At 39.7% G+C, this 22732-nt stretch overlaps 1 protein-coding gene across 16 annotated transcripts in view; it reads right to left on the bottom strand.

Moving 5' to 3' along the window:
• Positions 1 to 22732, bottom strand: part of ablim1 (actin binding LIM protein 1) — a 219161-nt gene that overhangs the window by 102071 nt on the left and 94358 nt on the right. For all 16 annotated transcript variants that reach the window (XM_062975680.1, XM_062975683.1, XM_062975682.1 and 13 more), the window contains 2 exons: positions 12125 to 12251; positions 11873 to 11966 (listed from right to left, as the gene is read on the bottom strand). In XM_062975680.1, coding sequence (XP_062831750.1) covers positions 11873 to 11966; positions 12125 to 12251 — 221 coding nt within the window. The remainder of the gene's footprint in view (positions 1 to 11872; positions 11967 to 12124; positions 12252 to 22732) is intronic.

The following is a 22732-nucleotide window of genomic DNA, read 5'->3' as shown; positions in this document are numbered from 1 at the left end:
CCAAGCACTCCTGACAGATGGCCATCCAGCCTCTACAGAATAATGATGATGAAGATGATGATGATGATGATGATGATGATGATAATAATAATAATAATAATAGAAGCATAGAATCCAAGAGTTTGGAGAGACCCCTAAGGGCCATCTAGCCCAACCCTTTCTACTATGCAGCAGGACACAATCCAAGCATTCACAACACATGGATAAATACTATACAATACGACATAGGGACATAGACCCCCTCTACCCTCACCACTTTCACAGTACACAAACAACCAAATGCATACTAAACATAAAGACAACCATACAACAGACATTCAATACCACCACTACCTCAACAAGTTCTCACCAACACCACCAGACAACGCCACAGCAATGCGTGTTACCTAGTTACCTATAAAACCCTAAATGGTTTGGGCTAAGTCTATTTCAAAAAACGTATCTCCAAATACAAACCAGGTTGAGCACTGCGGTTAACGGGGAGATCCTCCTCCCGGTCTCGTCCCCGTCCCAAGCACGGTTGGTGGGGATGAGAGAGAGGGTCTTCTTTGTGGTCTCCCCCCTCCTCTGGAAACTCCCTCCCTAAAGAAATAAAAATGGTCCCCAACTTCCTCTTCTTTAAAAAACTTTTTAAAATTAATTATGCACCTTAGCATATGGAGAGGAGAAAGACTAGTACACTTTTATATATACAGTGTTCCCTCACTACTTCGCGGTTCACTTTTCGCGAATTCGCTGTTTCGCGGTTTTTCAATAAACTCTAAAACAATATTATAAATCATAAAAATTACAATTTACAGCCTAAAGAAGGGAGGAAGGAGAAGCCAAAAGGAGAGAAAAGGAGCCCAAGCGGCAACAGGAGGAGGAGGCAATTTATCAACACACGATTGGTAGATAAAGACTTAAAATAGTGTATAACTACTTAAATAATGTATAAATGTTAAAATAAATATAGCACCCCTACTTCGTGGATTTTCTCTTATTGCAGGTGGTCCTGGAACCTAACCCCCGCGATAAGTGAGGGAACACTGTATCCTCGCCCAGATATTGGACACTTACTTCAGCCTGCAGAAATTGTGTGTGATGGGTTATATTATGTTTAAGTTCAATTATGTATTATTTTTATTTAGTTTTATATGTCTATTTTGAGATTGTTTTATCCACTGTTTTGATTTGATTTATCATTGTTTGTTTTCGGCATTGAATGTTTGCCATTTTGTTACTTTTGTTGGAAACCACCCTGAGTTTCCTCAGGGAGATAGGGCAGGGTACAAATAAATAAATAATAATAATAATAATAATAATAATAATTATTATTATTATTATTATTATTATTATTATTATTATTATTATTATGGGATTTCTAAGGATGCAGGCTAGAGGTTGGATGTGGTCCTCTCTCAAGCTGTTTCAGCAGCCTCTGATTCTTCCAGACTCCACAGATTCTACTATTACTGAATAAATGAAAGGAAAGGTGCATCGTCTGAAAGCTTCAGGGCAGCAATTCATCTTTCAAATAGGTTTCAAACTTCCCCTGGGATGAAGTTGTTTAACATGGCAACACCTTTGTTGTTGTTTTTATTAAAAACAAAACAAAACCTAGAGTACATTTCTCGGCTTTTTCCAGATTTTCTTTTGAGGGGAATGCATTTTTGCTCCCAAAGAAAAGCATACCAAAAAAAATTGAAAACTCTTCAGAGCTTAAATTAACAAATAATAACCAACTACCGCTTGGTTTCATTTAGATATCGCTCGAGTGTGCTTACACCAATGACTATAATTACAATGTTCATTTCCCCATCTCACAATAGGTTCCAGTGCAAACCTACACTTTATAGCACATCCTGTATGCCCAGAAGGACTTACTTGAAGGTCATTCTCTGCTCATCTAACAGGAAGTCTCATAAGCTGCACATTAAGATGCATAAGGAAGCATTGTTACACTTGGAGGTGCTCTAGGCTTATTTGGAAATAGATTTCCATGTAAAATATATTCAGAGAAATTGCACAAAGGCACAGCACATGGTATGAACAATCTGATAAAATAAAAAATGCAATAAAATATAAGATATGCATGTTATTAACATATCTACAATGGAGCCCCTGGTGGCGCAATGGTTTAAACCCTTGTCCCGGCAGACTGCTGACTTGAAGGTTGGGTTGCTGACCTGAGGATTGTCAGTTCAAATCCAACCTGGGGAGTGCGTGGATGAGCTGCCTCTGTCAGCTACAGCTCCCCATGTGGGGGCATGAGAGAAGCCTCCCACAAGAATCATAGAATAGTAGAGTTGGAAAAGACCTCATGGGCCATCCAGTCCAACCCCCTGCTAAGAAGCAGGAAATCGCATTCAAAGCATCCCCGACAGATGGCCATCCAGCCTCTGCTTAAAAGCCTCCAAAGAAGGAGCCTCCACCACAGTCCGGGGGAGAGAGTTCCACTGTCGAACAGCCCTCACAGTGAGGAAGTTCTTCCTGATGTTCAGGTGGAATCTCCTTTCCTGTAGTTTGAAGCCATTGTTCCGTGTCCTAGTCTGCAGGGCAGCAGAAAATAAGCTTGCTCCCTCCTCCCTATGACTTCCCCTCACATATTTATACATGGCTATCATGTCTCCTCTCAGCCTTCTCTTCTGCAGGCTAAACATGCCCAGGTCTTTAAGCCGCTCCTCACAGGGCTTGTTCTCCAGACCCTTGATCATTTTAGTCGCCCTCCTCTGGACGCTTTCCAGCTTGTCAACATCTCCCTTCAAAGATGGGAAAAACATCAGAACATCCAGCCGTCCTTGCAGACGGCCAATTCTCTCACACCAGAAGCGACCTGCAGTTTCTCAAGTTGCTCCTGACATGAAAAAAAAACCATATCTACACAGTCTACTGCATTCCACAATAGAAACAATAGAAAGCTTGACTAATTGCTACACACACAGAGAGAGACTTTTCTTACAGTGTTTTTCCCTTTAAAAAAGCTGGACTGGCCATTAACACACATTTCCTCCCTTTGAAGTTTCTAAATTCTCACCTGGAATCATTAATACTGAGCTACAAAACCCAACCCTCTTTCAATTCCTCTCTTTCTGTCTTTCTCTCTCTCACACACACACACACAAAAGCATTTACCTTCTGCTGAGTCTATGCTTTGCTTCCTAAAACTTTGCCATTCAAGAAGATGTGCACTGCTTTCCACTGTCCTCCGATTCAAAGAACTGTGAGAAATGCCTTGCCGCGAGAGTAAAATCCCTCCCAGATCATACACTCACTGACCCAGCTCACATAACCTCAGCCCTGTTTTCATTCGGGATCCTAACACTGCAGCCTGTTCCCCAGTCTCTGCACGGTGCAGAAAGAGAAAAGAATTTTCTCCCCAAAGCTTCTCTGTTCAAACCAGTAATCAATGGACCAGTCCATTGTGAAAGAAGAAAAGGGGAGGTCAAATTCCTTCAGGTGAGGGCAGCACCATCTGGTTGTAACTACCGGTATGTGGTAGATTTAATTCAGTTTGACACGACTTCAACTGCTGTGGCTCTGTGCTATGGAATCCTGGATGCTGTAGTTTGGCAAGGTCTTTAGCCTTCTTAACCCAAGTGTGCTAGTGTCTCACCAAATGACAAATCCCTGGGTTCTATAGCATGACAGTTACTGTGTTTTCATATTGCAGTAAGTCTACAGTGAAGATGCATCCAATGTCACACGATATACAGAGCTATTGAGAACACTGCTTCCTCAGATGGAAAGGTTAATTCTTGGAAAACTTTGTGAGTCAGAAAATTATTTCTTCTTGAGCAGAGATGGGAACTGTGCAATCCTTCTTCAAAGGATGCGGAACTACAATTCCCAGCCCTTCTCATTGTTAGATGTTAACTAAGGGCAAGATGGACTGAACAAGAATAGAGGAATATATTAACTACATCATAGGGGCCCCTGGTGGCACAGTGCATTAAAGCACTGAGCGGTTAAACTTGTGGACCAAAAGGTGCCAGATTCAAATCCCGGGAGCGGAATGAGAGCCCGCTGTTAGCCCCAGCTCCTGCCAACCTAGCAGTTCGAAAACATGCAAATGTGAGTAGATCAATAGGTACCGCTCCAGTGGGAAGGTAATAGCGCCCCATGCAGTCATGCCGGCCACATGACCTTGGAGGTGTCTACGGACAATGCCGGCTCTTCGGCTTAGAAATGGAGATGAGCACCAACCCCCAGAGTCGATCACGACTGGACTTAACATCAGGGGAAAACTTTTTCCTTTACCTATTAACTACATCTGTTGTAGTTATCTGTTTGATTAGTGCATTTGTCTCTGATTTAGTTTTGTATTTTATGTATCAATTTGCTGCATATTTCAAGAATAATATATAATTTCTACCTTTTTGTATTATTGTTTTGATCTCTTCTCTCTTTTTTAGTTTTTATTTTGCAAAAACCTGGGGGATTAATAAGGGGTCAACATTTCTGAAACAAGGGATGGATAGATCTATATCAAATTGGGATTTCATGCTTCGACTAGATTGACTTTGAACATCATTTCCTGTCTCTGTGATGATGGCATGATTTTGGATTCAATTTTAATACAGTAGAGTCTCACTTATCCAACATAAACAGACCGGCAGAACGTTGGATAAGCAAATATGTTGGATAATAAGGATTAAGGAGAAGCCTATTAAACATCAAATTAGGTTCTGATTTTACAAATTAAGCACCAAAACATCATGTTATACAACAAATTTGACAGAAAAAGTAGTTCAATACTCAGTAATGTTATGTTGTAATTACTGTATTTACAAATTTAGCACCAAAATATCACGATATATTGAAAACATTGACTACAAAAATGGGTTGGATAATCCAGAACATTGGATAAGCAAATGTTGGATAAGTGAGACTACTGTATATAGATTTTTTTTCTTAACTTTTATGGTTTAATGTATATGCTCATTGTTTTTACATGTTTGTTTAAAGGCCTTGAATTGTTGCTGATTTTTAAGCCGCTCTGAGTCCCCTTCGAGGTGAGAAGGGTGGGGTATAAATATAGGTAAAGGTTTCCCCTGACATTAAGTCTAGGAGGTGGTGCTTATCTCCGTTTCTAAGCTGAAGAGCTGGTGTTGTCCATAGACGCCTCCTAGGTCATGTGGCCGGCATGACTATATGGAGACTATATGGAGACTATATATGGACTATATACTGCCAAAGCAGTACCTATTGATCAACTCACATTAGCATTTTTTCAAACTGCTAGGTTGGCAGAAGCTGGGGCTAACAATGGGAGCTCATCCCGTTCAGTGGATTCGAACTGCCGACCTTCCAGTCAGCAAGTTCTGCAGTTTAGCGGTTTAACCCACTACACCACCGCGCCCCCATAGTAGTCCAGCAATATATGGAGCATCATATGATTTCTGCACTTCTTCAGTCATCATGCAGAGCTGAATACCTGAGGTTTTCTATTACAATATTCAGTATTCAGGCAACTAATTTGTATCTTAATTTTCAGTAATCTCAAAAGATCTGGAAAAGATTAAGGATACATGTACACTGTAGCATTAATGACACCTCTTTAACTGCCACGGCACAATGTTATGGGATCCGGGATTTGTAGTTTAGTGAAACACGAGCACTCTTTGGAAGAGAAGGCTAAACTTATGTAAAACTAAAACTCCCATTATTCAATAGCATTAGCAGTTAAAATGCTGTCAAACTGCATTAATGCTATAATGTAGATCAGTGGTTCTCAACCTATGCTTCCTCAAGTGTTCTGTTCTACAACTCCCAGAAATCCCAGCCAGTTTACCAGCTATTAGGATTTCTGGGAGTTGAAGGCCAAAACATCTAGGGACCCACAGGTTGAGAACCACTGGTGTAGATGCACCCTAAGATCACACATAATGTTTTTCACATTTGCTGATTGGAAACAAACATTTGTTCCATCCTCTGAATTAGTTTGCTGGCAAGCTATGATATCATATAAAACAACAGATCAACGTTTATGCTATTTGGAAGGTTTAGAAACTGGATTAGAGGTATTTCTGTGCTGCATTTGACGTATTCATATCTGCTTGACAAAGATTTAGCTCAGCTTCATTACTAAATCTGGGTTAGCAATTGGGTTGGGTTAACTGTAATTTCATTCTTGGCTGTTCTGTAACACAGGTATTTTACTCCTTTAAAAAACAGTACTAATTAGTCAAATACCAGTGGGAACAATAGAGAAACGGAATCCACGTAAAATATATTGCGTAAATGCATAACAAGTTACATAATCTCCTATAGGAGAATCTGGGGAACAGTTTAGCAATGAATGAAAATTAAGATGTATGAGACGGGTGTAGCTAATTTTTGAGAAGGATGAATAATCTTTTTTTTTTCCTGAGAGCAGCACTGGTTATTAGGTTGGGTTATTGCATACCACGCATTGTAGCGAGAAACAGCTGTCTTTAAAGTAAAGGTAAAGGTTTTCCTTTGACATTAGGTCTATTCATATCTGACTCTGGGGGTTGGTGCTCATCTCCATTTCTAAGTCGAAGAGCAGGCGTTGTCCATAGACACTTCCAAGGTCATGTGGCCGGCATGACGGCATAGAGCACTGTTACCTTCCCGCAGAAGCAGTACCTATTGATCTACTCACATTTGCATGTTTCCAAACTGCTAGGTTGGCAGAAGCTGGGGCTAATAGCGGGAGCTCACCCTGCTCCCCGGATTCAAACCTTTCGGTCAGCAAGTTCAGCAGCTTAACCCGCTGGTTTAACGGGTTTAACCCGCTGCACCTGTTTTTAGTTGTCTTTTATGACATCTTTACCCTTCTCTGGTGCCTCACCAAACTACAAACAACAGAATCCCATACCACTGTGACATGGCAGTTAAAGTGGTGCAAAACTTCCTAATTTCTACAGTGCAGATGCAGCCTAAAACAGTTACTCCATCACCCAAATGAATCAGAACACTGTTCTCTGGTACTCTGGTATCTCTGTGTTTCCTTCATTCTGTCTCATTACCATCTCAATATCTACAACAGAGAACAGATTACAGCTATTAAATCCTGTGATATTTCTCCTCCATCATTTAGTGACTTCCTCACAGTCACTCAAGGTGCATCTATACAAGTGGTTCTCAACCTCCCTAATGCCGTGATCCCTTAATAAAGTTCATCACGTTGTGGTGACCCCTGACCATGAAATTATTTTCATTGCTACTTTATAACTGTAATTTTGCTACTGTTATGAACCGTAATGTAAATACCTGATATGCAGGATGTATTTTCATTCACTGGACCAAATTCGGCACAAATACTAGATATGCCCAAATTTGAATACTGGCAGGGTTGCAGGGAGATTGATTTTATCATTTGAGAGTTGTAGTTGCTGGGATTTATAGTTCTCCTACAATCAAAGAGCATTCTGAACTCCACCAACGATGGAATTGAACCACACTTGGCACACAGAACTCCCATGACCAACAGAAAATACTGGAAAGATTTGATGGGCATTGACCTTGAGTTTTAGAGTTGTAGTTCACCTACATCCAGAGAGCACTGTGGACCCAAACAATGATGGATCTGGACCAACCTTGGCATGAATACTCAATATGTCCAAATGTGAACACTGGTGGAGCATAGACCTTGACATTTGGGAGTTGTAATTGCTGGGATTTATAGTTCACCTATAATCAAAGAGCCCCTTGAAGCCCACCAATGATAGAATTGGGCCAAACTTCCAACACAGAAAGCCCATGACCAGCAGAAAATACTGGAGGGATTTGGGAGGAATTGACAGTGATTTAGAGGAGATGTAGTTCACCTATCTCCAGAGAGCACTGTGAACCCAAATGGCTATGGATGTGGACCAAATTTGGCACAAATACCTGATATGAGTTTTGGAGTTCACCTACATCCAGCCTTCTCTGCCAAAGGGATTCCTATGGTCTTTTCTGATGGTCTTTGGCGACTCCTCATGACTCCCCCCCCCCCAGAGAAACATTGATCTACTGTCATATAATCCAGCTTCAGAATGCAAATTAAAACCTTTGAACTGGACTATATAAGTCTACGCTGCCATATATTCCAGTTCAATGCAGCTAATCTGCATTCAGAATCTGGATTACATGGCAGTGGAGATGGTGCCCAAAATTTCCAGGATTTCAAAGCATTCAGCCACAACAGTTAAACTGGTGTCAAACTACTCTAATTCAGAAGTGTAGTGGCATCCCCAGTGGGTTCCATGGCCAAGAAGAAAATCAAACAAAAAGTTGTAGATTTGCAGGTTCTTCAGCTTTTTCTGTCAAAGAGTGCTGTTGTCTCACTAAACTACAACTCCCATTATTTATTTATTTATTTATTTATTTATTTATTTACAGTATTTGTATTCCACCCTTCTCACCCTGAAGGGGACTCCGGGCAGATAACAGAACATGCATATGTGGCAAATATTCAATGCCGTTTATATAGAGACAAGACAGACAACTGAACAGACAGACAAGTCATTCCACAGCATTGAGTTGTGGTGATTAAAGTGGGTCAAACTGCAATCATTCCACAGGATAGATGCATTTTATGTTACCAAAGTCCAGTGCTCAAACCATTATACTACATTGGCTCTTATACAGATACAGTAGAGTCTCACTTATCCAAGACTCGCTTATCCAAGGTTCTGGATTATCCAATGCATCTTTGTAGTCAATGTTTTCAATATATCGTGATATTTTGGTGATAGATTTGTAAATACAGTAATTACAACATAACATTACTGAGTATTGAACTACCTTTTCTGTCAAATTTGTTGTATAACATGATGTTTTGGTGCTTAATTTGTAAAATCAGAACCTAATTTGATGTTTAATAGGCTTTTCCTTAATCCCTCTTTATTATCCAAGATATGGAGCCCCCGATGGCGTAGTGGACTAAAGCCTCGTGACTTGAAGGTTGGGTTGCTGACCTGAAAGCTGCCAGGTTCGAATCCCACCCGGGGAGAGTGCGGATGAGCTCCCTCTATCAGCTCCAGCTCCGTGTGGGGACATGAGAGAAGCCTCCCACAAGGATGGCAAAAACATCAAAACACCAGGCATCCCCTGGGCAACGTCCTTGCAGACGGCCAATTCTCTCACTCCAGAAGTGACTCAAGTTGCTCCTGACATGGAAAAAAAAATCCAAGATATTAGCTTATCCAGGGTTCTGCCAGCCCATTTAGCTTGGATAAGTGAGACTCTACTGTAATATAAATCAGACCAACCACATGGCGTACTCCTTAACTTCTTTGGAGAAATTGATGCATCTATTGAAGTTAAGACCTAGTTTGTACTAACATTCTTCAAAGGTTAATTTAGTAGAATGACTTTCTTTCCTTTAAAGATAAGCCCACATTCTTTTCATACCATGGGTTCCTGATAATGAGGGATCTTGGCAGTGACCCGCAGGAAACAAGCAGTTTCCCATGGATGCAGGACGGTTCCTCTCCCTTTGCAAAAACCACTGCCTTTTGTCACCATGGCAGTAAGTGCTGCCATAACATGGTAATAAATTGTAGCCGTTCTTGTACATGCCACAGATTTGTTCCTGGTTGGATCTTTATCACTTTTTTAACAAGTCTGTGTAAAGGTTCATCAAGCTGCTACACTTCAGGGGAACATAAGGGCAAAAGAACAAGCAAGACCCTCAAAGAGATGACTTTTCTCTTCCTTTATGCACTTTAAGTGGATGAAATGGCTGCGAGAAGGTTACCAAGTGACAGCTGTAAGGGATGGTGCCCTTTGTTTGTCCTTAGCAAGAAGATGCATCCAAGAGAGCTAGGATTCCATCACTGTCCAATTAATGTGTCCCCCGGACTGACCTTAGAAATCCCTAGCAGAATTGCAAGAGTGCCTTCAACAACCTCACAGCTGTTCTTCCTTGCTTTATACAGCAATATTATATAATAGATTTAACGCCTTTATTTGGAAAGTGAATGGTAACAGATAATCTACTGGGGTTTGGTTCAAAGACCCCTGTGGATGCCAGAATCTGTAGATGCTCAAGGCCTGTTATATACAACGGCATGGTGAAATGGTGTCCCTTACAAAAAATCAACATTTACCTTTTTTGGGAATTTTAAGGAATACTCTAAAGCAATGGGTGATTGAACTAGTGAGCTTCAAAACATGGTGTAATGTGTATTGTATCCCATGGTTGACCTAATAAATAATATCACCATAATGTGTACAGTACAGCAAAAACTCTAGTTGCAGTTCAATATAATACAAATCTATTAAAGGTTCCGCAATATGTGGATATTAAACAGAAGATCAGCACCTTATTTATTGATAAACAATATCCTGATAGACCAACTATAACTCGACAACACAATATCCTGATACAACCCAAGCTTTTAAAAATGAGATCAAAGCAGAAATAATTAAAGGAATAATCAGGAGAGAAGAATGAATACTAAACATTCAACTAAAGGTAGTCGAAGAGCTGGCATTGTCTGTAGACGCCTCCAAGGTCAAGTAGCCGGCATAACTGCATGGAGCGTCATTACCTTTCTGCTGAAGTGGTACCTATTGATCTACTCACATTTGCATGTTTTCAAATTGCTAGGTTGACAGAAGCTGGGGCTAACAACGGGAGCTCACCACATCCTGCAGATTTGAACCACCAAAGTTCTGCAGCTTAGTGGTTTAACCTACTGCGCCTCCTTGGCCCCATTTGGAAAGTTACTACTTCCTAATAGCTACACTCATTAATTCTGCAATCGCCATCAGACTAGTAATGATGAATTTAAATTTCATTTAACAGATAAGAGGAATGAGAGGAGGAAAATAGGCTAGACAAATAGCCTCAATCTATATTAATATATTCAGGAATTTTCTTATAGGGATTGTTGCTGCCCTCTGGTGTATATTTTGCTGTGAAAGCTCTGGTTTTTATAGCACTTGACAATAAAACTAGCCCTTATCTGTATATAGCCAGCCACTTTCAGCTGCATCTCATTTTTAAGTCAGTTGCTGTACAAATTTTGTGTTATTCTTTCCAAAATGTACCATTGAGTGATGCTAGAAACCATAGGCAAAAGTTCAGATAGTGACCTCACACTTAATGGAGCCCATTTATTTTAGATTATCCAGGACATTTCTTGGTGCCTAGGTTTTCAGGCAAGTTATTAATCACATTTGATACTACAGGATTGTTCCTGTGCCCATGGGATATACAAGGTTTCACTTATCCATAGTTGCTTGCTTGCTTCAGAGTTTTAGGAAGTGAACTCCTGAATAGCTAAAACTGTTGTGACAGTCAAGGCTTTCTATGTCGAAAACCCTAAATATAATAACAGCCATCTTCAAATTCAGCCAACTTCAGATTCAGTCAACAACATAATAGATCATGTATTATCACTGAAGGGACAGGCATAAGTTGTATCTGCACTGCAAACTTTTAGCAGTTTGAGGCAACTTTAATTGCATGGCTTAACTCTATGGAAATGCTGGAGTTTGTATTTTGGACAGAGCCTTGTCTACTAGAAGGTTTGAATCCATTCCCTTGTGCAAACAGAGAAATCTGGGTCAAATAACAAATTTTGGGGTTCTATAGGATGGAGTCATAGTATCACAGAGTTGGAAGAGTCCAAAACAGCCATCCAATCCAACATTTGGCCAAGCAGGAATACAAAATCAAAGCAAAAAAAAAAAGTCATGGCAGTTTAATGTTGGTATACTGCTGTAACATTAAAGTGTCAATACACCTGTAGTCTTAGACAGGTCTCTTTATGCAGCAGTATATCTTGATAAGCCTTACAGTAAAGGCATATATACCATCCAGATCCATGAAGTATCTCCTGAACATTATATGTCACCTCTGTCTTCACTTGCTTTTGAAGCAAAACAGATGTATGAACCATAGTTTCACTTAGCAGCATATATTACTTACCTCTAGGACTTTCCCTGTGATGAACTGGTGACATGCTTCACATTTGACCCCAAAGAGAATTTGGTAGTCCTTTTCACAGTAAGGAGCACCGTCTCTGAAAATAATCCATAGGGCATAGATCAGTTTCTTGAACACACTACCCTTGAAATGTAGTAGCAACAAGGAGAACTCAATAAGTGATCATCCTGCTCCATAAAGGTCTGGAACTCTTTGATACCCTTGGCAAAGACTATACCTCTCACGTTTACTTACTTGCTAATGTACTCTCCCGTCAGGACCTTTGCACAGGCTTTGCATTTGAAGCATCCCAGATGCCACTGTTTATCCAAGGCAAGTAATGCTTGTCCGTTCTTTATATCTCTTCCACAGCCGGCACAATCTGCAAATAAATCAATATGCATATAGCAGGTAAGTTGGGTTGACCAGCATTACTCCTCAAATGGTCACTTTGAAGCAAGGAAAAGCATTTTAAAAAATTCTTCATGAAAAAATGTCAACCAGACCTAAAACCAAACCAATTTTTTTTTATAAAATCTGGTTTAATGTTTCAACTACATCTCTCTCTGTAAGTATGTGTGTGTGTGTGTGTGTGTGTATAGTGTGTGTGTGTGTGTGTATTCAAAATGTGGGCATATCTTTACAAAGAATAGCAGTTTCTGAAATAAGACAACTGCCTATTTTAATCCAGATTCACCTAAATGGTAGACAAAAATTCATTCTAACTAATTCACTCTTCAGCATTTTGTCCCTGCTGGGAGTGCAAATGACTATTCTAATCTCAATTTTACTATTGCCCTTTATCCTTTTGGATTTCTGTGAGGCTGTATGGCCATGTTCCAGAAGCATTATTTCCTGACTTTGCCGAACAGCCCGGAAATCTTACAGCAACCCAGTGATTCCAGCCATGAAAGCCTTCGACAATACATTATACTTTTGCCCACTAGATGGAAGCAAGGTACTAAATGTGCCATATAAAATTGGAAATGGAAAGGTGATTAACAGTTTACATATCTTTTTTAAAATATAAATAAGCGGAATTTCATTTTCTTTTCCTCTTAAATATATAGATGCAGAAAAAAAATGAAATCAGAAAAACAAACTAAATAGCAAGACCCCAACACATTAGGTAGATTATTTTAAAAGATTTTATTTCAAAGCTTGGAGTGAATGCCATCCTGATTTGAAAAATTGGGAGTGAATTTAAACTCAACTTTCCCAAATTATTTATTTCGAGGAAAAATGCCTTCTAAAAAGGTTTGTTGCATCAAGAACTGAGATTGGATTTACATGCATAAGGCATTTTTATTTTTGATTTTTTAAAATGATGCTATGGTACATCAAAAATTCTTGTCAGGATAATGCTCACTAGAAGGGCACTTTCTGGATAACATAGTAGTATGAAAGGCCAAGTGCATGCATAAATAGGCAAATTAAGAAGCCCAATACTCAGTGAGGTATTAATAACGTTTTAGTACAGGCACCTCACCATGGCAGTCCTAACAACAATGCCCAAAGGAGAATCCCAAAATGCAGACAGCTGTGTTGATCTGTATATCAGAACTATTTCTAACAGTATTCATTTCTGCCAGGAGCTATCTTTTGTAAAGCTTATCCACTAAAATAAAACACCACAAATATTCTGGATTACAGTAGAAATAATTTGTAAGAATACACTGTTACTGGGCAACTACATCTATCTTCCAGCTATTCTGGGGATTGTTGAAAAAAATCATTATATGGGGCAATATAATGAATGCTAATAAATGTATCAATTACAAAATTGACAAAATAGCTCCAGTATCACAATGTTGAAGGCAGTGGCCTAAATCCAAGTGTTAATCCAGTAAACACATGGAATCAATGGTAATTTATGTTTATATTAATAAACTAGCTTTGCCCGGCCACGCATTGCTGTGGCTTTTCGGAATGCTTTGTTCGCCAAGTGGAATAGCAGTGAATAGCTTTGGAGGTTGAAAGCCTGGCCGTTTTCTTCATATGAGCACCCTTGTTTGGCGAGGTGGAATATAATGAGTAGTCTCGGTGTGGGAGATATGAATGCTGTTATTAGTCACCTTGATTAGCATTTAATGGCCTTGTGATCTGAAAGGCGGACTGCTTCCTGCGTGGGGTAATCATTTGTTGGGAAGTGTTAGGTGGTCCTAATTGTTTCTTGCCTGCGCAGATGGTTTGTTGACTTTTTTGGGTTTTTTAGCCCCCTTTTAGATTCCTGCTGTGTTTTTTTGTTGTATGAACCTTGAGGCAAGGCTTTTGCGTCCTGTTGTCAAGTTTGGTGGTTCTGCGGCATATAGTTGTGTTGTTATAGTCACGGCGCAAACAACTTTACCCTTTTATATATATAGATATCATTCAGAAAGCTGAATTCAGTAGATCTGACACTCTACCTAGGATGTGCAATTAGATTCAGGTCTATTACATTTTATGTATCTCATTTACACTGTGAAATGTAAACATGATTGCTGAATATTACAAACATATCACTGTTGAATTGTGTTTTGTTTTTCTGCAATATCATTTATGCTGGTGATGCTTGAAAATTATACTCATGTAAAATAAAAAAGTGAGGAAGATTCTGCTCTCAAATACCATATAATATATAACAAAAATGGGAAATAAGACAATCTATCGGGAAAGAGAGAATAAAGGCAAGAAGGGGAGAATTAGAGTAAATGCAAGTCATTGCTATTGCTGGAACCTGAATATTGATGGGAATTCAAATTAAAGGGTTAAGAGAAATGCCTCTATATGCATCCCTGAAGAAAAAGAAAACACAGATGATCACTTGCCAACACAAAACCAAGAATGAGAAATAGTAAAATTGCTGAAATGATGCATAGATACAGCACAAATACCACACTCTGTGTGACTTTGGGTTTTCCCTTATAAATTCTCACAGCCCAATGCCAATGGAATGTATGTTGAACTCAAAGAAACACTGATTTAACTTGTGAACTAACCTTTGCTGGTCAGGTCAACAGTCAGAATGTGCAGCTACAAGGGTCACTGAATCTAATTTAGGATGATAGGTCTTTCATCAGGTCAGGTTTCCCCCAAATGGTATTGACTGATTATAAGTATTAGCCCTAAGATCTTTGGCCAAACTTGAAAGTGCTGGAAGAAAATTTTAGCATGTCCACAAAGATCTTCCCTTTGATGTAAACCAAGCAGCTATTCAACTGGCCTCAAGCAGTAGCTCAAAATAAATGCTTAAAATTGCCCTTGGTGACAAGTTATGAGGTTGCTTGGTGTTTTTAAGGAAGTAAAAATACTCCAATGACAAGGAGATGAAGGATCAAGAAATAACTAACTTAAACTGATATGTGTCAATACCCTGGAAGTCTGGTTTTATTTCTCCAAACATTCCTCTAAATCAGTGGCTCCCAACCTTTCTTTGACCAGAGACCACTTGACTAGGGGCCACTTGACCACGGACCACTCTCCAACATTAGTACCAAAAGGGTTACGAATCAGTTTTTGGTCAATTTTAGATTCAGTTTGGTTATTTGGGGTGCTGATTCAGAAAATTGGATTGGATAGACCATAAAACAATAGCTCAGAAAAGGATGGTGCTTCAAAGAAATAGCTGAAATTATGGTTCTGGAGGGGCCATACATGCCTACCCATTATGCATATGCTTTGTGCCCTGGATCTGAAGGTTATTCAGCTATGTCCTAAACATTGCTATTTATCTAGAAAGGTTTGGCTTAAAATTGTGGTTGTCTCATTTAGCTTTAAAAACTATTTGTTTCATTTCTGTTTCACCTACAGATATACTGAAATTCATGATTTTATCAACTCTTACTGAATATTGAAGCAAAAGTGCTCTTGCAGCTGGACCATGAAAACAGCCATGAACACAGGAAATAACAGATTATATTACCTAATATACCTAAGCAGCCCGAAAGGCAGCTGCATCTGTCAAGTAGGAAATTTAGGTATGCTTTATGCGGGAGGCTAATTTAACTAATTTACAACATCATAAAACTACCAGCAACACGTGGAAAGGAATGAGGAAGTACAGCATTCAGTGTCACTCGTGGATGATGAAGCAAGAGCTCCCCCTGTGGCCGGAATCGAGCATACTCTCATGAAGCTGGAAATGTTAAAATTGCCTCTGTGTGTGTCTATACTGTATGTTGTTTGTCTGATGGCATTGAATGGTTGCTATATATATGTTCATATATGTTCATTGTAATCCGCCCTGAGTCCTCTTCGGGGTGAGAAGGGTGGAATATAAATACTGTAAATAAATAATAACTAAATATGTGCCTCCTGCTCCCATTCCAACTTGTCCTCTGGTTGTTCCTAGTAGAAATTGCCCCATGTTCCCAAGAACTTTGTGACTATATAGCAGCCTTCCTAACACTTAAGATGATGGTAGGGTGTTGTGACTACAAATTAAGTCTCACCATGTTGTATTAGCTTGGTGCATGGCCGCTTCTTCTGGGCCACCTTAAGTGCAGACAAAAACTTTCTTAACTGTCAGAACTCCTTCCCCCCACCAAAACATGGAAACCAGTTATATGCAGATATTCAAGACTACGCTCTTTGTCTGCACTACTGTCAAAGCAGCCCAATCCCAAAAGATTGGACTGTCGCAGTTGTATTGTCCATAAGAGTAGAACCAACCAATTGTAGTCTCTTATACATGACCTAACCCTCCACTTTTGGAGTACATAGATATAAGTCTCCACACAAAAGAGACTGGAAAGAGACATCAAAAGGAAAATTTACCCCATGGCTTATTGCATCTAGACTTAACATATGCATAAGAGAGAACTCTGAAAACTAGATTTTAAATATTATGTACTTGATTGTTTTTTTCATGTGGGAATATTCTATACCCACCTTGAGCCTTCAGAATGTTTTAAAGTATTTTTATATATTTCATCTGCTTTCTCTTTTAGATCTGAAGACATATGGATATACTGAATTTAGTGAGTTGAGAACCAATCACAGCAAGCCATAGACTCACATTTTCTCATCTGATGTGGATATTCAGAGCTTGGTAACTTCTGCATCTATTTTAGATTAACGGAAAATTTGTGATATTTGAATCAGAACAACCTCGGGTAATCCTAACTCTGTTTTCTTGAAAGAAACCAACTTCAAATTGGAGTTTAAATAACTGGCTTGTCTCTATTAAACAGTTAAGATTAAAAACTGATTATGGGTGATTATGGCTCATATGGCATCCTATACTGCAGTTAATCAAAAATGGAAATAGAAACTTCTGATCCCCATCCAAGACAATGGCACAACTCAAACTATCAAATCTTGATTTAATATACTAAGTTATCAACGGGATTTTGCCAAAACATGTAAATCCTTTACTCCTCCCTTTGTAACATGAACAATACAATTAGAAAACCCCTAATGAACCATAGTTTTATTCAAACTAGTAGAACAAGTTTATTAACCCCTTAACAAGCCTACGTCTTAAGCCAATTGCAAACCATAGTTTGATGTTCTAGTTTGTTCCAAATCTAGGAAAGGTAGTTTCTCATTTGAGATAAAGTGTATGACTGTATTTAATTAGTGGCTTCCCAATTTCACTGCTGCTGGCTATGAAATGAGAACATGAGGTTTACATGTATGATTAAATAGGTAGCTCATTATGTAGCGTATTAAAACATGATTTCATCATACTGATGTTGTTATTGTGCAACAGACCCATCTCTATATTTCTCCCACTCACATAAAATGTGGTAAAAAATATTCCTACAGTATCTTTTTGTGAGATGTTGTTTTCACAAAGGTAGTTATAGATGAGATCCTATATTCTGAAATAACTGCCCTTCAGCCAAGTAACATCAGGGAATACATTTGTCAAAAGGAATGCTTCAAAGTCATATTATTTCTCTGCTAAGAGCAAAACAAATCCTTGCCAGCAGCAACAGAAGAGCCTTACCATCAAAAGTGTCAGGACTATAACAAAGGGACCCCATTTCCTCGGGGAAATTGGCTTCATCTCTGTTATCATCAGAGGCAAGGGTGCCCATGGTAAAAGTGTATTTTTGCACTGTGAATAATACCTTGATTTGTGCTTTCAAACACTTGAAAATAAATTGCAGCCAATGTGTAGTAGCACCAGAATTGTTTGCAGAAATATGTATCCACTTAAAAGCAAACTGGCATTTTTCAAAGTTACCTAAATAATGTCATCATACTGTTGGGAGTGAAAGTGAGAGATGCCTCCTTAATAACTGTGGATCCAAAGCTATCATCTTTAAAATATCCATTTTGCCATCAATTTAACTCCTGAGTAAGATCTGGGCCTCCAAATCATTTTCAGCCTATGGCAACCCTAGAACGACTATATTGCAGGAAATCTTGGGAAGATTTGTCCAGAAGAGGTTTGTCATTACCTTCCTATGAGGCCAAGAAAGCATAACTTGCCTAAGGGCTTCATAGTCAAGTAGAGATTCAAACCCTAATCTCCATATCACAGTCCAATCCTAAAACAGCTATCTCATGCAGACACCCAAGCAATCCAGTACTATTTGTCATATTTTGCAAAACTGTTATTGTCAGGAAATTAAAAATACAGTTTTATTGTAACTCTGGATGAGTGGCACCAATTAATGCCAGATGCTATGGGCTATACTACAGAGGAAGGCATTGGCAAAACCACCTCTGAGCATTCCTTACCTAAGAAAACACTTTGAAAATCATAGGTTTGTTATAAGTCAACAGGTAACATATGCAAGTGTTTCCTTTCTGACCAAACACATATACATACACATACTGTTGTATTTGGGTCAGGGGGCAATAATTCTACTAGTAGTAGAACTGCTAGCAGGAGGAAAAGAGCTAATGGTGAGCAGGTGTTTGATGAGGAACAGCAAACAAAGCGGGTCCGGGAAATACTTATGGCTCCTTCTGAGAAAGAAACGTTTGAAGGTTTCTCTAGTGATGAGGAGTCAATGCTGGAAGAAGATGGGTTAACAGAGAGTAGAGGAACTAAAAGGACAACTTGGGAGCAAGAGTCAGATGAGGAAATGGAAAGGAAGAAGATCCGGGATTTACTCACTGCTCCCACGGAAGATGAAACATTTGAGGGTTTTTCTGGGAATGATGGGTCTGGGAGTGAGATGGAAAGTGCTGCAGATTGGACTCAAGCAAATGTGTGTGCAGAGCCAGTTTCAGTGGGTGCATCAGGGGATTGGCAAACTGCGGATACACCAGGGACATGGGGAGATCTAAGTCTTGAACAAAGATGGAGGGACTGGAGGGTTGATGGGCGAGGTTCACGTATGGGATCAAGATCAGCTGTGGATAATGATGACAGGGCGGAGGCCTCATCATCGTCGGATAACGATGCGTAAGTTAAAAGTGGATTTGGAAGTAAAGACTCTTTGCAGAAGGCAAGGTGTCGTTTTGGACATTGGGTTGTCGCTGCCTGTTCTTCTGTTGGGCTTGGGTCCTTGCTGTACAGCTTCATGTTCCTGAATTCAGTTTGGCTCTTGACGACGGCATCGCTCGTTCCTGGTTTGGTGTTTCCTGGCTTCCCCTTGGTTCCTGAATTCGGCTTGGCTCCTGACGACGGCATCACTACTCCCGGTTGGTTTTCCTTCGGTTCCTGAATTCGGCTTGGCTCCTGACGGCGGCATTGTACTCCCGGTTGGTTTTTCTTCGGTTCCTGAATTCGGCTTGGCTCCTGACAGCAGCATCGCTACTCCCTGTTGGCTTTCTTTCGGTTCCTGAATTCGGCCTGGCTTTTGGACAACAGCGTCACCTGCTCTTGCTACGGGTGTGCGTTTGGCCCTCTCTTGGCTTTCTGTACCGTAGTTGGGCATGACCATAGTTTCAGTAACTCTTGGCTGGAGTTTAGCCAGATTATCAAGCAGGACAATCTGGATTATTTTCTGTTCCTGCATTTTTGCCTTTCTTGAAGCAAAAGACATTGACACATACTGTCCTGACACATTCTGTGTTGCCATATTCACGGAATATATAACAACTAGAAGAAATGATCTGCAGTGACTCATTTCCTAGGCTTAATAAATATAGAAGGCATATAAAATACACATCAAGGAGTACCACATAAGAGGTTGTGCAGCATGGGAGGATGCAGAAAGACAACAGTCACAGGTTGTGAAGCCATATGCAGTTAGAAGTTATCCACCAACCAGACTGTGCACTTAGAATGAACTATTTGGAACTAATACAAACACATTATTTTGTATTACAAATCAGAAGGCAATTAGGAAAGACAGCTGTGAAGAAACTAGATAAGACCCTCAACTGTAAAAATACACCATCAGATACCAAAATCAGAATTGAATTTACAACTTCTGCTCATGATTGTAAAAACCAAACAATGGGGAAAATTCAGTTTATTCAAAAGGTAATGCTGAAGAAGGGTTCTTTTCCTATCAGCCTTCACCATTGTCCATATTTCACAACTGTACAGTCCGGACTATGGTATTCAAAGATATATGTTTACATTTGAAGATCTTGTTCATCCATAGCTGACCTTACCAGTTGTTGTTGGTTATAACTCCTTTCAAACCAATATAGGGGTTTGGAAGTGGAGGGGCTGGAACTGAAGCATGCACCCTCAAATTCTTCAAAATGAACTGAAACTACAATGCCTTGACACTGATGATAGGCTGCACTTCTTTGAAACTGGGGATGTATTTCTCGTATCATTTCAAAATGGAGCAGGGGATAGAGTTACAGAACAGAAGGAACTTTCTTATTGCTTTGATAATCTAATCTGAGAAATTTGTATTTTGTCTGCAATAAACTGATTTTTATATAGAAATCCATCTGACATACCACAAGTGACATTCACCATAAGCAAGTGTCATACCTTATATAATCACTATTACTATAGAATTTCTAGACTCTGCTTTTACACTGTATAATGCATTGACATTTTATTTAAACCCGTGTATTCACACTGACACTAATATCTCCCATATAGCTAAAATCAGTAAACTGCCAGTTTCTTTGTAAGGAATTGTAAACAGGAACTCGGGGGACTGAGAAACAACTGGTTGAACCAGAAAAGTTATCTGATTCTATTGTGGCTTCCACAGCACAGCAGGCAGAGTGATGTATGTACTTCCATCACCTACAATATTCCCTTAATCTTAATTGATATACAGTGTTCCCTCACTACTTCGCGGTTCACTTTTCGTGGATTCGCTGTTTCGCAGTTTTTCAATAAACTCTAAAAGACTATTATAAATCATTTTTTTAAAAAAACAATTTACAGCCTAAGGAAGGGAGGAAGGAGAAGGCAAAGGGAGAGAAAAGGAGCCCAAGCGGCAACAGGAGGAGACGGAGGCAATTTATCAACACACAATTGGTTGATAAAGACTTAAAATAGTGTATAACTACTAAAATAATGTATAAATATTAAAATAAACATAGTGTCCTTACTTCACAGATTTTCACTTATTGCGAGTGGTCCTGGAACCCAACCCCAGCGATAGGTGAGGGAACACTGTATTGGCAAAACTAATTATTTTGAGGCCAATACTTTTTAGAACAAAAAGGATATAGCAGAAGGGGGGAAATATCCCATTTTTGTTCTAACTTGGTTCAGACAATAATTATTTTTAAGTGAGGGAACACTGTATATTGTGCACAGTGCATAGCTGTCAACCTAGTAAGTGGTCTGATTAACTTGCACACAATATAAATACAATGCATTGTTCAAGCCTAATTTTCATACTGTTTATGCTATCTATATGCTGATGATACGCCCAGCTCTATTTCTCTATTGTCATCAAAGGCAAGCGAGTCTTCCAAACATTGAACCAATGCCTACATGGTGTAACAAGTGGAATGAGGGCCACTAAATGAAAGCATACTACCTGTAAGATGAAGTCTTTGTGAATTAGTGCTTCCACAATTGAGAACTGGTTAAGTTTTCTTTTCGTGTCAGGAGCAACCTGAGTTGCTTCTGGAGTGAGAGAATTGGCCGTCTGCAAGGACGTTGCCCAGGGGATGCCCGGATTTTTTTTTAATGTTTTACCATCCTTGTGGGAGGCTTCTCTCATGTCCCCACATGGAGCTGGAGCTGATAGAGGGAGCTCATCCGCGCTCTCCCCAGGTGGAATTCGAACCTGGCAGCCTTCAGGTCAGCAACCCAACCTTCTAGTCACAAGGCTTTTATCCCCTAGGCCACCGGAGGCTCCTGGTTAAGTGACTTTCTCTCAGTAAAGACGCACTCTCCCTGAAGTATAAAATGCATAGCTTGGAGTGCATGTGGCTAGAAACACAGAGGAACTGTGTGGATCACAATCCCAAGGATGTGTATAGTGTCAACATTAACACTGAAATACAACACCGCCTGAGCTCTGCAAGTGCAGCATTTTTCCGAATGAGGCAGAGAGTGTTTGATGATCGGAACATCCGTAGAGATACCAAGGTGCTTGTTTACAAAGCCATTGTCCTCCCAACTCTGGATGGTCTATAGACGTCACACTCAAATCTTAAAGCGTTACCATCAGCGTTGCCTCAGATCAAGAATTGGTCTCTTCAGCCACCTAAGAACCCACCCCCAAGACCCCACAAATGGAAGACCATCATCCTCGAACTATGAGGGATCACCTAAGTAAGTAAGTAAGTATGGTGTTTCCTGGAAAGGTACAACCTGCCCATTGGAGTTTATGTACCATTATTACCCAATTAGACAACTTCAATACACTTAACATTGGGAGATCATTGAAAAGGACATGGAAGTTGAAGCTAATTCAACACCTGACTGACAGGAACACCTTACAGAATCCAAATGAGACCTATCTAAAAGAAACTGAGATCTAATTTTTCTGATTTGAGGCATGATAAAGTTTTAAAATCTTAAATGGCTTGTGATCTCAATAC

This window comes from Anolis carolinensis, chromosome 3, assembly GCF_035594765.1.
Source record: "Anolis carolinensis isolate JA03-04 chromosome 3, rAnoCar3.1.pri, whole genome shotgun sequence".
Taxonomy (NCBI): domain Eukaryota; kingdom Metazoa; phylum Chordata; class Lepidosauria; order Squamata; family Dactyloidae; genus Anolis; species Anolis carolinensis.
Note: the sequence above shows the minus strand (reverse complement) of the source record. Positions and strands in the feature narration are given on the sequence as shown.